A 17,113-nucleotide genomic window follows, 5' to 3' on the forward strand; every position below is an offset into this window, starting at 1 on the left:
CATCACTGGGGGGAGAATTACCACAGGGAAGTCCTGATGTCAGTATGGAGTTACACATCTAATGCTCCCTGGGATTCCTGCTCCAAAGGTAACTCTAATTAATTCTAAATGAGAAATTCTCCTGGCTCCATTAAAGATGACATCTGTGGGAACACCGGTGGCACATGGAGGTTGGGAGCTATTAGTGCAGGAATAACAATGGATTATGCACATTCCCTGGAGAGATCTGAAGAAATAAATACACTTTGCTATCACAGGCTCCAGCAAACGTCTAAGTAACAGAAATCAGATTAAATATCAGAGCAGATCAGTGTTAGACTACAGCCAGCAAAGCAAAGGTGGGACTGGGCAGAGAAGTCACCAGGGAGGAAAATGCCCTGACCACAGGCTCTGTTTGCTTTGGGCACAGCCAAGGGGACACAACAGAATTTACTTCAAATACATAGCTATTATCAAAGGGGAATTTTCACTATTTGAGCAATTAAGAAAGGGCACAAGGCACTGCTCCTGGATATCAGTTTATACAGAAAATGGGAGCAAAGTATTCTACTCTGAGAGCACCACAAGGCATTACTTTGGTCACAGACTTCCTGGTGCTGTTAATACTAACGGGCAGTCAAGTAAAACTGATGTTCACAACAAAGATGCAACCTCAGAGTAGAGAAAACCTACTGGAAAACACAATCCTATTTACAGACTGCTAGGTTTGCTGCACTTTTTGCTTGTGAAGTTAAAAATCTCTGATAGCACAACTGAAGGCCAGAAGGTCTGCTAGACATAGTCGTATTTCGAGGGGTATGGGCGTCTCCCATCCTCACTTCGAGGAGCTTCTTCATATCCCACACCCTTCCTGGTCTTTGGGTCAGCTTCATACCCTGAGCCAACCTTGTAGGGCCCCGTCCTGTAGGAGATGTTCCGGCCCGAGGCATTGTAGGACACGGCTTTGTAGCTGGAAGAGACACAAGAGAAACATCAGCCTCTGCAGGGGCTGTGACTGCCCAACATTGCACCCTGTGCTCATGGTGGATTTTAGGGAACTCTGTGCTGTGTCATCACTTGGAGGCACTCAGAGACCTCAGCACACCATCCATGGAAAGCTGCAAGTCCCTTTCAGGTTCTTTCATAAACTTACACTTTCTTTCCCTTAAACAAACCATTTGTGGAGTGATGGACCTACCTGCAATAACTGGATATGTTGGGGTACAAATTCCTGGTGATGTTACACCATCCCTGGAAGTGTTCCAGGCCAGGCTGGACAAGGCTTGGATCTACCTGGTCTATGCAAGTTTGTGATAAGCACATTTCTCTCTCTCTCAGGATTTTTCATAGAGGTGCACAGAGAGAAAGAAAGAGAAAACAATTTCTATTTCTACTCCTTGTTTTTCCCATGTAGAATGTGTTTAGAGAATTGTTTACCTAGGGTGATTACTTGATTGGATTCTGGTGAGAATTGTTTGAAAATAATGGCCAATCAAATCCACCTGTGTCTAGTGTCTCAAGAAAAGGTCACAAGTTGTGAAGGAGCTAGATATAGTAGTTAGAACAAGTTTATAGTTTTAGTATCTTCTTTTATATAGTATATTAATATATTTTAACATAGTTATAACAAAGAAATCATTCAACCTTCTAAACTAAAGTCAAACATTATTTCTTCCCACTAAGTTCACCTACATTTTACAATAGAAGGTATCTACCAGGATCTACCTGGTCTATAGAATGCAAAGGACTTTAGGTCCTTCCCAACCCAAACCGCTCTGGAATTCTGCAATTCCATGTAAATCATGGCTCAGCTGATACAATCTACTCCTCCTAATGATCTGCTGTGCAACCTGCAATTCATGGGCCTGAATCTACCAGCACAGTGCAAATGTCACATTTTGAGGTCGGTTCTCATGTCCTCTCTGTTCAAGTGTGAGTCACAGGATCAGGGAGGGCAAATGCTCTCTTTGGACCCACGGTGGGCAGCTCACTAATCATGGACTCCAGGTAGTGGTGGCCTTGGCAGTGCTGAATTAATGGCTGGACTCTGATCTTAAAGTGCTTTTCCAGCCTAAAGGACTCTGTGTTTCCAAAACCACTGTTGTGACAGGGGTGTCACACATCCACACATCCTGGGCTGCTGTGGGACATCTGGGCACCCAGGTTTCCTGCAATACCTTCCCATGTCCACCCAGCTCAGCTTACCGGGATTCTTCTGGAATGAGCCCTTTGCAAGCAAGGCACATCATGATGCCTCCCACGAGGGCCAGGCCCCCTGCCACCCATCCGACAAAGAGGGCAGAGCCAAAGGTGTACCTGCAAAAGAGGCGTGGCTGGTTAGGGTGTGACAGGTCCTGTCTGCTGCTGCCCAGACACACTGAACACTGGCACAGAACACTCCCTCTGGCCCTGCAGTTGTACCCAGAAGTCCCCAGAAGTCCCACCTGCAGTCTGAACCACAAGAGCCTCCCTATCTCATTCTTGAGCTGTAAGAATAGAGACATCCCAGCCCATTTGCTTATCTCCAGCCCAGACTCTATCTCCTAAGAATAATCTTCCAGGGCCTGCAACCATCCCAACATCCTCCCAGAGTTTGCCAATCCTTCCACAGCAGCTCTGAGGGAGATTTCCACGGTGTAGCACGCAGAGCCAGCTGATCACCCACCTGTTCTGGACGTTCTGCATTCCCTGGTACATGTTGGTGGTGGACATCCAGAAGTTTGTGACCAGCATGTTGGCAAACACGGACACTCCAGTGATGGCACACAGGCCTGAGAGGGGACAGAAGGACAGACTGAGAGCCACACAGTGCAAGAAGTCACCTGGAGCCTCAGGGAAGCATCTCACACCTCTGGAAAGGTGGGTGAGACACTTCTCTGTAGCCTTCAGCACAAAGGGGGACCCACAATGTATTACACTTTTCTTCCAGGTTTTCCTTGCATTTACTATGCAACATCAGGAATGCAATATTGCACAACACACTCCCAAGTCAGACCAGCAGGAATCTTTCTCCTGGTGTGTTTTGTCACACAAATGAGTTTAACAAACAGGTCATTGTACAAAATACCCAGTAGTTCATTTTAAACATTTATTTTACAATGAAAAACACAGACCAAAAATTCCCTGACAGATGTGTTTTAATGGGAAAACACACTTTCTGTCATGTGAAAGAGGAGATGTCTTTGGTTCACAGCCTGTTTATCACCAGATGTGGAAGACCAGCCCCAGGAGGTGGGAACTCCTTCCATTCATCCAAACAGGGGATGTCTGGGATGGCCATCCCTGACAATCCTGGCAGCAATGTCAACCTTTGGTTTTCCTCAGCAGAGAAATTCACAGAACACTTGAAAATGGAATCACAGACTAATTTGGGTTGGAAGGAACCTTAAAGACCAAGGATAGATAGGAGCTGGGGTGTCCAGAAGAGCTGAAGTCTAGAACTTTTGGCAGAAAACCCTCACATGACAGTTTTGCTTTGCTCTTCCTTCCACAGTGTCCAAGGCCAGGTTGGATGGGGCTTGGAGCCCTGGTCCAGTGGAAGTTGTCCCTGCCCATGGCAGTGGTGGAACTGGATGATTTTTAAGGTCCTTCCAACCCAACCCATTCCATGACTCTAAAATGATAGATGTAAAATACAAAATTAAAGCTGTATGGCAGAAGGTAGTTTCCTCTTTCCAGCTTATACTTTTTGAAGTTGTGTTGAATGTCTCATATCCCAGCAAAAGTTAAGCATTGAGATTTGAAGGATTTTAAATAGGGACATTCTCCTTCCTTTTGTTAGGATATAGATGTTGTTTGACTCTTATCTCAAAAATAATGTAGGAAAACATGTAAGTGATGTATTAAGCATTTGCCCTTTTGAGGAAGCTGGGCATTCCTGCAGCCTTGCAGGCTGGTATTTAAAACCTACAAACCATGCTACAAACCATGCTACAACAACCCCGGGAATCTTCCTAAAATTATAATGGATAAAGACTGAAACTGAAAAAAATATTCAATATAAATAAAGGCTATAATAATATATGGCAACAACATATATAAAACAAATCAAGATATATACTTCCTTTTCCATCTGTGGGATGTTTTTTCAGCCTTCCATGTTTTGTCCATACAACCTTCTGGTTTCCAGAGATATTTTTGTTCCCTAATCAGAGGTAAAAACCACTTGACCCCAGGAAATCAGGCTGGAGGACAATGCCACTAACTTCAGAAATGCCCCAAGACATGCCCAGTTCTCAGTTCCAGGGAAATGCAAAGCCTTCCACGTGGAAGACACAACAGTTCCCACTTACCAGCAATGATGAACATGATGCCGGAGGTCAGGGTCATGTTGGCTTTGGCAGTATCCTCCATGCTCCCAATCCGGATGCATTTCAGAGCAAAAATGCACACGAGGAGGCCAAGGATTCCCAGGACAATCCCCACGATCATGAGGGCCCTCACAGCCTGGAACATCGCTGCAAAAGAAACAGCACAAGCCTCGCTGAGTGGCTGAAATGGGATTTGTCAGTCTGGGGGATTTTCAAAGATTGCCTCTGTCTGAAAATAGAAATATTAAAGCAGGAAACCTTGGAAAATGGGCACTGGATCTGCTCCACATTATCTGGGGCACCTCTGGAAGTACGGCTGTTTGACTTAACTTCCCAAGGAATTTGATGATTTAGGCAGTATTTTTTTAGAAATGTGCAATAGCAGCAGTCGTGAAATTCATGGAGAAGTGTTAGTGAGGAGCTGGGATAAGCATGGATTGTTCCATAACCACAGTGGTTGAGAAAGGGCTCTTCTTTCCTCCCCAGTCAGCAATGGAAGCAGACAGCTCCACCCACCTATCCAGGATATTTCCAACTACTGCGTGACTCAAAATGCAGTTCTGCATATTCCTGCTTCCCAGTAAAGCACATGGAAAAGAGGAAAATCACCTTGACAAATATTACACAGACAGAAGGAGAGAGCATCAAAGCTTTGGCAACCATCTCCCTCACCATATCCTTCCCAGGGTTGTTTGGAACATCAGTCCTGGATAACTCTGTCCATGTTCATGAATAAAACATACAAATACCCCATGCTGAATTTGTGCAGCAGCGTGCCATGAGCTGGGAATGCTGGTGAGTCATGCCCATGGGAGCGGAGGTCTGAAGGAGGCAAAAACCTTTTAGACTCCTCTTGGGTGAAGTAGAAAAGTAAAAGAAGAAGCAAAGGGAAACTTGCACCTTTAAAACTGGAGAAGTGGTGGGGGAAAGAGTACCCACTTGAATACCAATGTGATTCTCTAATAAGGTGGCACATATACCTTCTTTTTCCAGACACTTCCCCTCCCCACTTGTGCACAAGTCCCTGGCAGAGACAGGAAGACAGCAGAGCCCTGGAAGGGGTGCTGGGAAGTATTTCAAGGGCTGTTGGGATTTGGTTGGGACACTTTGCAGCCTTTCCTTATCCTGCCACATGCTCACACAAACCTGGGTCTGGCTTTGATGCTCCGCAAGCATGATTTCCCCTCTTCAGGGGAGAGAAAGTGGGCTCATGATGGAGTGAAATAGGTGGTAAACACATTCCACAGCCCCAGGGACTTCTCTGCCCTGTCTGTCTCCCCTTTGCTAGGTGACTGCAGTGCCCAAGGGTGCAGGGGAGCACAGAGCCCTTGCACAGGTTGGGAGAAGGGTTTGTAAACCCTTCCCAGGAGGGTTCTGGGTGCCGGGGTGGCTCTCCAGCCCTTTGGGGTGTCAGGAAGCGGAGCAGAACCGCGCTGGCACCGCGGCGCACACGGAAGCAGGCGGGCTGCCATTCCACAGGCCGTGAATACACCACCTTCTCCCATCCAGCAGTCCCACTGCCTCAGCTCTTATGACTCAATTTGCCCTTATCAGCTGATAACGAGTGCTAACGAGCCGGGGATTTTCAATCTCCCATTCATCAGCCCCCAGGTAGGAGCTCATTAGTTATGATCCATCAGGGAATGGCGGATACGCCTTATCAGCCCTCAGAGGTTGTTCCGCAGCACCTGGTGGGAAGCAGAAAGAGGAGGAAATTTCAATCTTCGTTTGTCTTTGCAACCACCAAAGTTTCTTTGCAAACGCTTTGTTTCAAGGCAGGCAGGAGAGGCCGATAATCCAAGACCATGGATCATGGTGGAAGCTCCTTGTCCCCAAGACAGTGGGTGACACTGTCACAAGACACCCACCACACCTTGTTCCTGGGTGTGTCCTGCAGGTTCCTGGGCATCATCACTGGGGTGCTTTCAACCCTTCAAGCAGTAACCCAAAACAAAGATCCCACAGAGAGTTTATTGGTTCTCAGGAGAGATGTTCCCAGTGCCTTGAGTGCCCATGGAAGGACACAACAGGCAGGGCCAAGCCAAGCAGCCAAGGATGTTCCACTTTTGCTGGAGCACTGTCATGAATCTCCATTGAAAGGAGCTGTTGGAAAGGGGAGGGAGAGGAGCACAGCAGGACATGACAGAAAAAATGTCAGACAACCATCAGCAGCCATTTCTGCCTCCATGAGACAGTTACGCACCATCTCGACTAAGAGATGGAAAGGAGAAAGAAGTTGTTTCTGCTGTGGCACGAAAACCACTCCACTTGGCTCATGGGACTTGAAGTGGGAGCTGTTTGGAAAGGCAGCGCTGCAGTTTCAAGGGAATTTTGGCATCCATTGAAAGTCCTTCGAAAAGAGCTGCTTTTCCAAAGGTGAATGACCTCTGCTTGGAGGAAGGAGTGGAAGGGCTTAGACAAACAAAGTGGGAGACTAAGGAAAAGTGGTATCAAGAGCAGTAGGAAGCAAACAGCCCTGGAGTTACAAACCTGCCTTTCACACACACCTTTTGTGTGAGGGAGAATAACCTGGCTTCCATACAAGGGCTGGTGTTCCATAACAAGGGAATAGCAAAAGCACCAACAGAAACAGCTTCTTCACCAAAATAAATGCCAGTGATGTGAAACCACAGCCTGCATCCCTGTTTTCCAGAGGAAAGGGAAACTGGATAGTCATCTTCCTCCCCTATGTGAGTGGTAGGACGTGAATGAGGTAAAACAATTTCAAGTAATTTAAATGACCATCACCTGCATTTCTGTTGCTAATACATAATAAAAAGGTGGAATCTGACTTTGTGACCAGTAAAGATTGATAGGATATAGAAATTTTAGGAAAATTAGGTAGGTGTTTAAGTTAGGCAAATTCCAGCAGGGACATTTTTTCTGTATGTTTGAAGGAATTTATCAATTAAATGGATTCATAAAGATAATTCTGACAGGATATCTCTAACAACATAAATTGTCTGTGAGTGCTTTGCACATTTCTTCATTGCCATATTAGTTAAAAATAACTGAAAAAGTAAAATCCTGATTGGTATAAATTGCGATCAAAATTATGGTTCCCATTTTCTCATGGCTCATTTAAAACACAGTCACCTGCCCGTGGCATTATGAAGAGATAGCGGTCAACATTTTGTAGAGATAATTGGATAAATCTAATTTTTAGTCTTTAAAAGAAATCTAATTTTTAGTCTTTAAAAGAAATCTAATTTTTAGTCTTTAAAAGAAATATTCCCATGGGAGAGGTGACTCTAAATATCAGGTTTGCTCTTCCAAATGGGAAGGAATTTACCTGACAATCCTGAAGGATTGCCAGGCAATCCTCTCTGGGTACAGAGAGACACATTTATTCTATGGCACCCCTCAGAGAGTCACGGGTCCTCAATGAAGGTTGAGGGCATCCCTGAGGATGGCATCCCTGAGGATACAGGACTGGAATCCACATCACACTTGGATCAAGAGTTGCAAAAGGCCTGTGCACAGCAGTGTTTGCTTGGACCTTTTTGTGATCATGTACCAGGAGTGAGAAACACTCCCAGGGCCAAGCTTACTGCTGGGCTGAGAGCACTGGAATACCCTCACATGCAGTGGGGTGGGAAAAACGGCTCTTTTGGGAACATTAGCAGCAAGCAGGACAGCCATACACCTCTGCACTCTGCTTCTGTTGGTACTAACACTGCCCAGGATGGGCAGTGACTGAACACACCTTTCCCCTTTGTGCCCTTCCTACATGCACCTCTCACAAGCAGATTTCTCCCATTCCAGTTCTATCTTTGGAAAAACAGTACATTTCAATTATTTCCATTATCCTATGACACAGCACAGTTCCATACAGCCCTGTTCCTTGTGTTTCCATTCCAAGGGACAATACCTAGAGGGTTAAACAGCCTCACTCTCCTCAACTCAGTGGAGCTGTGCTGTTTTATGCCAGCAGTGGTGCTGAACCCATGATGCTCACCCAGAGATCCCCCACATGTGCTCCAGGTTGTAACCCCCACCAATAACCCCCATCACAAAAATCATTTTGGCAACAAATATGCTCCTGTTTTTATGCTCATAACGTAACACTGGAAATGTTATTCCTCGCAAAGTGCTTTAAGATTCCTGCTCCTCCTTTCAGATGAAAACTGTGCAGAGCTCCAGGAGAGCCCCTGGGTGACACCTGGAGTGTTTTTGCCCCTACCTGGCAGCCCAAGGATAGTGAAATATGGCCGACACTCCGTGAAGCCGGAGCTCTGCCGCACGCAGCTCCTCCACAACCCCTGGTACTGGAACACGGCCGTGACCGGGTTGTCATACAGGTCCTGTGTGCTCCATGTGTCCATTGCCGTCGCCATGATGGTCCCCGCAATGCCCAGCGATGACACGAGGAACCCCATCACCTGGCAGATGGTGGTGGACATGGTGCGTCCCCGGAGAGCGGAGGTGGCACGGCCCCGAGGGAGCTGCAGTCCTAATGGGGCACCAGAGTCCTCTTGCCTGAGCCACCAGCAGTGCAGCTGCTCTTATCAGATGCTTTCCACTGAGCGCTGTTTGCTCAAAGTGTTTTTGCAAGATAGTCCAGTTTCACTCTCGCTGCCGGGGAGGTTTGTGGCGGCAGGGCTTGGAGATAGGAGCTTTTGTCCTTTTGAAGTGCTTGTCCTTCCACGTTTAAGCAGCCACGCTCTGCCGGGTGTTGGGTAACCCACTTGGGGCTTGGCCAGCCCCCTGAAACCCTTTGCTGCTCATTGGGCCTCTCCTGCTTGCTTGTCATGGGGCAAAGACCATGTCCCCAGGGGAATTCAGCACCTGCCCCAGGCCACCACCTCCCCATCCCTCTGTTGATGCCACCAGACAATCTGTCCCCCATGGAGGTGTCCTCACAAGAGGCACAATGAGACACAGGGCTCTGTCAGAGATGTGGGGCCACCAGCCCAGCCCAGGGATGTGGCTGCTCCTTGCAGTGCCCTCGGCCATCACTGAACTTCCACTGGATGCTGACCATAGCACAACCCAGGGCACCAAGCCAAGAGCCCCAAACTAATCCAGCAAAGCTCCTCCAGCCCTGTTCTCCACCCACCCACATCCCCACTGCCATCACGAGGACACACTGAAACCCATGTGGGAGGGAGGAGAGCACAGGGAGCACTGGGAAATGGCCTTTCTGAGGGGGTGCATGTCCGTGTTGACTGGAGGGATGGTCCTGGGAAAGGGATGGGGGATGTAAAAAGTGGGAAATTCGTTATCACAGTGGAGAGGCGGGCTGGGCTCATGGAAGCAACATAAATCCACTGTGCCACTCTGTCAATGGAGTCAGTGAGGTACAAGAATGTTCCAGGCTTTACACTCATCCATTCTCATCCAGTATCTCCCTCCAAACAATTTACTTCAGTCCTGACCTAGAAGCAAATTCCTGCTTTAAACTGTCCATACCACAGGCACCATCCACAACAGCACCTGGATGTGAAGCCATGTGAAAGCCACCAGGAAGAGAGGAAAGGCTTATTTGTGTCCATGAGGAGCTACAGTGGGGTTATTACACCTTGGATATTGCTCCTGCCTTCTGGAGAACAACCATCCAGGACATCCCTTGGCTTGTGAGGCTCTGCTGGGGCAGCCAGAGCACAATTCCATGTCTGGTGGAAATCACAGCCCTCTCGGGTCTGGCACAAGATGTCTTTGCTTCTATCAGCTTTATTCAAATGTCATCATTTTCACTCATTTTTGCAAGCTTGTATCACAGGAAGGGTCAGTTCTGACCTATCTAAAGTTGCCAGCAAAAATAATAAAGTGAATAAAAACCATGAAAGAGAACCCTCAAGAGCCAGAGGTGGCAAAGAGCTGCTCATCCTCTGTGAATGATAAGGAATGATGAGGGAATTCCTCATTTTGGATAATGATCTGTGATAGATCAGTGCTGGAGAATACTTAGAAGCTGAGACATCAACTAGGGATAAGAAGGACCTGGAAGATAGAAGGACAAAAAATACTAAAATGTGGTCAGTTCTCCATCCTATCCCTTCTGGTCCCATAGCCAGAACTGTGTCCCAGTCTAGAAAATCTGGTTTTATCAAAGCCCTGATGCTCCTCAGCAGCTCTCCAGGATGACTCCTGTCCTTCCCATGCCCCAGGACTCGCCTTGTTTCTGGCCATCTAGTGGCAAGAGCCCACATCCCTTTTTCTGGGCTGAACCTTGCCAGAACACGTCACAGGGAGCGATATTCCTTTGAGACATAACCCCTATTCCCAAGTGCATGCAACAGTGCACAGAGAAATGAACCCATAGACTGGTCATAAAATAAAAAACATAAAAATAACTGTAAAAATAACCCCTGGGGAGGAAAAGGGAAGCAATGAGGGAGAATTAAATGTCTGAGAATTAAATGGGTGAACATATTTTTTCCAGCTTTTTTTTTTTCCCCAAACACTTCTGCCACCTTTTAAATGATTGTGTTTTTTTCTGCTCAGTTGGACATGTGGGTAGTTGCAGGACTATCAGTGGTGGTGGCCCTTCCATCCCTATATCCACATCTGCTTTGGTGGGAGGGGACACACCACTCCTTCCTCCAACCTGGCTGCTGGTTCCAGCTGCATGCAGCAGGAGCTGCTCTTCAAACCAATGGGGACCTTTTCTTCTCCTTCTCCAGTGTCTCACACCCCAAGCTCTGCTGATCCCCCCCAGACACCTATTGGAAAGACAGCCATGTCCAGCCTGCCACCTCAGTAACCTTTCCTTCAGAATGGAATTTTCCCCTGTGGATGGAGATGCTGTTTCTCACCATGGCTCTTACTCAGGGACATCAAAACCCCAGAGCAATGGTGGAGCAGTCAAAAAACATAATCAAAATCTCCAGGTGTGCAGGAAAGTCCAGGAGAACCAGCCTGGCTTTGATTTGCAGGGCCAGATGGAATCATGTCTCCAAAGAAGAGAAACCAACACAAGGCTGGACATACCCCACTCATATGCTGTCCCCAAAAATGGAGCCAAGGAAGGAATTTTGCTGCTGATGGTCATGCTGCAGTCCTCAGTTAAGAGTTAAACACCCAGCCATGCTCAGCACTCCACATGTTGTCATCTTTGAAGAATTGTTGTGGTTTGGGAGGCTTCTGTTTGCTCATCCCTAAAAGTATTGGCTGAAGTGACCTCCAGCCATCCCATTGCCATTTCTCCTGCTCTGACTAGAACATACTTGAAAGAATAGGAATTCAAAACTCCCACATCTTCCTCAGTGGATGCTTGAAGAAGAGTTCTGGAGACAAAATCTGAACTTGTTTCCTTCCCAACCCTTCCCCAGCACATTTCCTTTGCCGTTCTCAAATATTCATATTTTAAGCTTATTTTTAATGGTTGTTTCTGAGCTGCCCATGATATGGAAAAATACATTCATCCCATTTGCCCATATAACAGAAGATCCCCTCAGAGTTTCATCTTAACTCTTGGCTCAGAGCACAACCCAAGAAGAGGTTGGGTGAGACAAAAGCTGTGGAGCAAGCCTGAGCATCTTCACCACAACCTGATGATCATTTCCAGCCACTCCATGGAGATGACCACAGCCAGGATTGGTTGAAGGATGGGAATCTCTCTCCAAGCAATCTGTGGATTGTCTCCAGCAGCTGAATGCTTGGCCAGAGGGTTTCCCAATCCATGTGGAAATGCTGAGCTGTGTCTGAGGAAGGGGAATGATGAGGCTGCAGCTCACCAAGGAGCAGAGAACAGGGCTCCCACTGAGCATTGGGACAGCTCCAGTGGCTTACCCAAATGAGGAAAAAAGGGGGCTTTGTGGCCGCTCCCCTGTGCCCCTTTATTCCAGCTCATAGTTGCTTTATCTCTCCAGGCGTTGACTCTGTGTTATCTCAAAACCGGTCCCTGGGCCCAGGCAGCTCCTGAATGTTATCGCCGCCTCTCCCACAAAAATCACCTCCAGCTCATGTTTGCTCTCAAATTTGCAAACACTGCTCACACCCTGCCAGCTGCTCACACCAGCCCAGCTTGCTCAGGCCCAGACTAAGCAAACCCACCCTTCTCTTCCTGCCCCTCCATTGTCGGGACCACCTTAGTCTTCATGAGTGTGGTCCACAATAAGAAGGGCTGAATGGCCTTTCTGGAATTCAGCCAGGGAAGTGGGTCATGGAAGGACCCCATCCCAGCTCAGATCCACACCACTGCGGGGGGTCAAGAGGGTGCTCTGAGGTCCCTCAGTAGGGACCTCAGGAGGTCCCTGGGGTGCATGAGGCTGAACTTGCCGACACATCTATGAGCTGTAGCCCAGCCCCAAATCTCCCCAGCCTTGCTCCTTCCTCTTCTGGTCCTCATATCAAATCCCTTAGGATTTTTTTTTCCTTGTCTCTCATCCTTTCATGGTGTAAAGGCACAAAGCAATAAATGTGACACATGTACTCAGCTCCCTGCCACCTCCTCCCCTGGTAGGATATATCAAATCTCCAGCCTACTGGACCACCTAAATCCTTCTGCTTCCAAAACTTGACCTAAAAAGACTTAAGCAGGTTACAGCAGTTGCCTGCAGATGTTTCAAAATTCAGAGCTGACCTGGCTGGGTGAAAGGACTTCAAGCAGGAAACAGACCTTGAAAGAGACTTTGCCCTGGCCATCACTGGTGGGGAATCATGACATGGCAATTAGCACATCCCATTCCCATTCCCATCCCTACAAACTTTGTGCATGGAACAGTTCCAGGGAGCAGAGATGCTGTCGCCTTGGCCAATGGCTGCCTTGTCTCCAAAATCTGGTTATTTGCTATGGTTATGCCACAAAATGGTTGTGGGTTGTATGAAATGAAAGAAAACTTCGTCAGAGCATCAATACAGAAGGGAAAAATCCAGAGAAGCCAATGTTGATGTTTCCTACAGATGAATTCTCCTCAGGAAACATCTATGCACTGCTGCTACCCTGCACCAGCCAAATTGAAATTTATGGAAAATCTGGGCAGTTGTGGTTGCATCCCCATGGGCTCTTTTCCCTCTGAGCACTCTAAGAACATGGGCATTTTTATCATTTGGAGAAGTTGAACAAGTTGCTCTCAGACTGTCAAAGTTTGCCATTGGAAAAGCAAGAATATTCTCCCATTTCAAGCCAACAACCCTTTGGTCCACAGCAGAGAGATATCTCAGCCCTTCTGAAGGGGTTAAAAGCGCTTTGGACCTGAAGGTGAAATGTCCTCAGAAAAATTGCTGAAGAAGGTTCCCTGAATAGGTGTGGAAAAAAAGACACCGACACAGACACCAGGGAAATCACTGCCCCTGCAATTGTAGCTTAGCAAAGTTGGGAGAAACTGCAAAATTCTTCTCTGAGCAGATATCACCTTATAATCACCACACAAGGTGAAACTACCAGCATTGCCCAGCTCAATTCTTGCTATTTATCCCTTATTTGTGTTCTCAGTTTCCAACTATGTCCTCCAGACCATCTCACACCAAAGCAGGGAGCAAAAAATAACAGGAGAAAGCAAAATCAGAACAAATACGTCCAATCCTCCAGTGCCACATTTCACCAGAGAGCGACTGTTTATAGCTGAGCAGCCAGAGCCATAAACTGCCTGGGTAATTTCTCATTTCTATCTATTATCTTGATTTTCCCTCAATCTATTTGAAATTAAAATTCCCAGCTAAATTGAAGATAGATGATGGGCAAGACAAGTTTAATCTTTGCTGTGGGAGTGAGGGATTGAGGTGAAAAAAACCTTGGAACCCAAAACTTCCTCGATGTGCTCGGGTCACCTCGCTGCTTTGCCAGAGTCCTATTATTTTTATTCACTCTGGCACTATTGTTCCCAATATAAATTGCCATTGTCAGGATAATAAATAGGGGTTGATAATGGAAATGCTGACAAACCATTAACTCTGGGGTAGTGTGTGAGGGGGGTTTCATGGGGATCAAGGTGCCACACACTTAAAATAAACATGGGGATGATGCACTTAAATAGTATCTGAACAAATTAATAATAGGATTTTTAGCATCATTTCCCCCTTCTCTGACTGGGGTGCCACCTTTGCTGGTAGTGGGTGGGAAGAAATGCCCATAGGAGGCAGAGCCAATCCATAAAGCATAGCAGTGGGACGTGAGGCTTTGCTCCAGCTTCTCCAGAGACTGGAAGTGTCAGACAATCTATAACAGGACAAAAAACGGGAGCAGGGAGGGGGGTGACTACAGAAGAACAAGCCCAGTTCATTATAAAGAAAGGGAAAAATTCCACCTCATTTTGTAGGGCAGCACTGATAGCACTGGTCATGAAAAGGATCATTTGGGACAAAGCACATAAATATTCATATTCCCTCACACTGAGCCCACGCCATCTCCCCAACACCACTGAGGGTGAGGACAGCAACTCTGGGAGCTCAGGCATCCACGACCTTTATTTTTTATGGCTGTCCTTTATTCCTTGTGCTTTTTTATATCCCTTTTTGTAGGCGACAGCAATAAACCTGGCAAACACAAGTGGGAATTCCACTCTAAGATGAGGGCTTCATCAGAAACCCCAATATTTAGGATAGGATGCCCATTTCTGTTTATGGCTGGGAGGGATCCACAGAGCTTATGAGATGGATCTGAGGAATGATGGAAACACAGAAACCCAGGATAGTTTGTGTTGGAAGGGACTTTAGGGACCACCTGGTTCCATCCCCTTCTGTGGGCAGGGGCATGGACACACTGATTTACAGCAGCCCCTCTAAATCCAGGAAAATCCTGCTAATGAAGGAAATCCATCCCCTCAATATTCCCATTTTAGAATATTAATACCCACCCAACAGACACCAGTCTGGAAGTTTTGGAATTGCTAAGAAACCACCCCTCATTTTCTGCTTTTTTCTGTAGGGACTGAGGTCAGTGACAAAGGTGTGAAAGAACAAAACTCCTCAAATCTCAAGTATTCTGATTTCTTCAAAGATTAGAGTAGTTCCCAGACCCGAACACTTGAAAAGGTTAATTGCTTCTTTTGTAGAGTTAGTTTTTGTGATTTTAAGCTTTTTGTGCAGAAGAACTGAGGAAGAGCTGCAAGAACTGGAAGAACTGCAGTGTCTTGTCGGAGCATCTGTATGGGGAGGGTTTGGTTTTTACACCTCAATTTACTCCTCACATGGTAAATTTAATCTCTTTCTAAAATCATTAAGGTTAGAAAAGACCTCTAAGATCAAGTCCAACCATTAACCCAGTGGGTTTTACCAACCTGTCCTGCCCTTTGCTCCCTAAGTTTTCTCTTGGAGAAGCTGTTCAGCTTTGCTGACTGGGAGAGCAGTGTGTGAATGCCAGCCCTGCACAAACACCCTTCTTTGGATGTCATTCTTCGGCAGGGGATGAAACACCTCCACAGCTGGTGTCTGAGGCCACAGCCACACTGGGTTATACTGGTTTGATTTGTGCCTTCTCTTGAGAGAAGTAATTTTTGTGCACAATGCCCTTTTCTGTGTGTTTTGGAAATGCCATTTTGCAGAAGTTCTGCCGTGATTTCCTGATATAATTGGTTTCTTCCCTCCATTCTGGCTGTATCAAAGCACAGAGGCCAGATGGGTATATGAGTCTAAGTGCCTTTTTTCTCACTGTATTAAGGCAAGAAGAAACCCCAGATAATCCTGTTGTAACCTAATTGTTTGCACCCCGAGATACTCTGGGCCACAACCAGGACGGGAATTATTCCCGTGGCAGAAAAAACTGGAACCAAAGGAGAATTAGGGAGAAATCCAGCCTGGTAGTGTTAGCCCAAATAGAAATACAGTGAGCTGAACTGTGACATATCCTCTTAGGAAAGGATCTTCTCCAGTGACAAGACTATTAGTGGCTTCTGGTGGAAAGCCACACACAGCCACACAGCTGGGGCAGGAATCTGAGCCAGAGACACCCACAGCACAGAGGACAAATCTCCGCACTGAGCAGCCTGGACAACACCTCAGGATGCATAATTACCCATAACGAGTTTTGCTGAACCTTGGCTTGGCCATGGGAGGGGGCTTGTCTTGAGGTATCTCCAGTGACTTGTTTTCCAAACAGGGTGAGAACCCGGGGTCCTCTTTGGCTGAAATTTGGGCTGCCCACTGAAAATCCACCACTCCCCACACAGAGATTGTGTCCCACCCCCTCCCACCTCTTTCCTGGCACCATCAGGCCCTACCTGGCAGCCCCAGGATGGTGAAGTAGCCGCGGCACTCGGTGAAGCCGGAGCTCTCCCGGACACAGGTACGCCAGAGGCCCTGGTAGTTGAAGACGGCTGTCACTGGGTTGTTGTACAGGTCCTGGGTGCTCCACTGGTCCATGCACGTGGAGGCGATGATGCCCCCGATGCCCAGGGCGGACACCACAAAGCCCATGGACTGGCAGATTGTCACCGACATGGTGCCAGGCGCACGGGAGCCAGGTCCTGGGCGCGTGCAAGCCTCCACAAGCTGGGTCTGGGGCAGGCAGCCAGGGCACCAGGGACTTTTAGCTGGAGGCACTGCCTACGTCACGCCAGCAGTCAAGAGAGCTCTGGGTGCACCACGCAAACCTCCCCTTGCCTTTATCTGTTTCGGTGAGATAATTTCCTCGCTCGGTACCAAGAGCCATTTGTTCCAGCTCGCTCTCTGTTTACCTTCTCCCTCCAGGCAGAGGCACGGCCGGACGGGACCAGTGGGTCCCTCTGGAGAGCTTCCACAGGAACACCAGGGCACCTCAGGAGACCAAGCACAGAGGGGCTTAAATCAGATGAAACATAAAAATTATGGAGAGCCTAATCCTTTCCTGGCAAGGATGACGCTTTTGAGCCAAGTGGAGAGGTTCAGATTGGATATTAGAAAAAATTCCTTCATGGGATGGGTTGTCAAGCATTGCCCAGGGAAGTGAGGAGTCCCCATCCCTG

General features: G+C 47.3%; 1 protein-coding gene and 1 long non-coding RNA gene across 3 annotated transcripts in view; both read right to left on the reverse strand.

Annotated features, from left to right (window-relative positions):
- LOC137480180 (uncharacterized) overlaps window positions 1–17,113 on the reverse strand; it is a 222,304-nt gene that overhangs the window by 172,915 nt on the left and 32,276 nt on the right. The window lies entirely within an intron of this gene.
- On the reverse strand, window positions 51–17,004 carry CLDN18 (claudin 18). Of its 2 annotated transcripts, none has more exons than XM_068201144.1 (5): window positions 16,391–17,004; window positions 4,272–4,436; window positions 2,645–2,750; window positions 2,185–2,295; window positions 51–949 (listed from the first exon to the last, which is right to left on the reverse strand). In XM_068201144.1, the coding sequence occupies exons 1-5, from the start codon at window positions 16,608–16,610 to the stop codon at window positions 772–774; spliced, it is 780 nt and encodes a 259-aa protein (XP_068057245.1). In that variant the 5' UTR covers window positions 16,611–17,004; the 3' UTR covers window positions 51–771. The 2 variants fall into 2 exon arrangements, with proteins under 2 accessions (XP_068057245.1, XP_068057244.1); XM_068201143.1 differs by lacking the exon at window positions 16,391–17,004 and adding an exon at window positions 8,473–8,911.

Source organism: Anomalospiza imberbis, chromosome 10 (genome assembly GCF_031753505.1).
Source record: "Anomalospiza imberbis isolate Cuckoo-Finch-1a 21T00152 chromosome 10, ASM3175350v1, whole genome shotgun sequence".
Taxonomy (NCBI): domain Eukaryota; kingdom Metazoa; phylum Chordata; class Aves; order Passeriformes; family Viduidae; genus Anomalospiza; species Anomalospiza imberbis.

Excerpts from the sequence above, each read along its gene's own strand:
- CLDN18 (XM_068201144.1), bottom strand. The coding sequence starts at position 16,610 with ATGTCGGTGACAATCTGCCAGTCCATGGGCTTTGTGGTGTCCGCCCTG. Across the intron at positions 2,751-4,271 it reads CATCATGTTCATCATTGCTG|GCCTGTGTGCCATCACTGGA; the intron begins GTAAGTGGGAAC and ends GTCCCCTCTCAG. Across the intron at positions 950-2,184 it reads CTCATTCCAGAAGAATCCCG|CTACAAAGCCGTGTCCTACA; the intron begins GTAAGCTGAGCT and ends TGTCTCTTCCAG.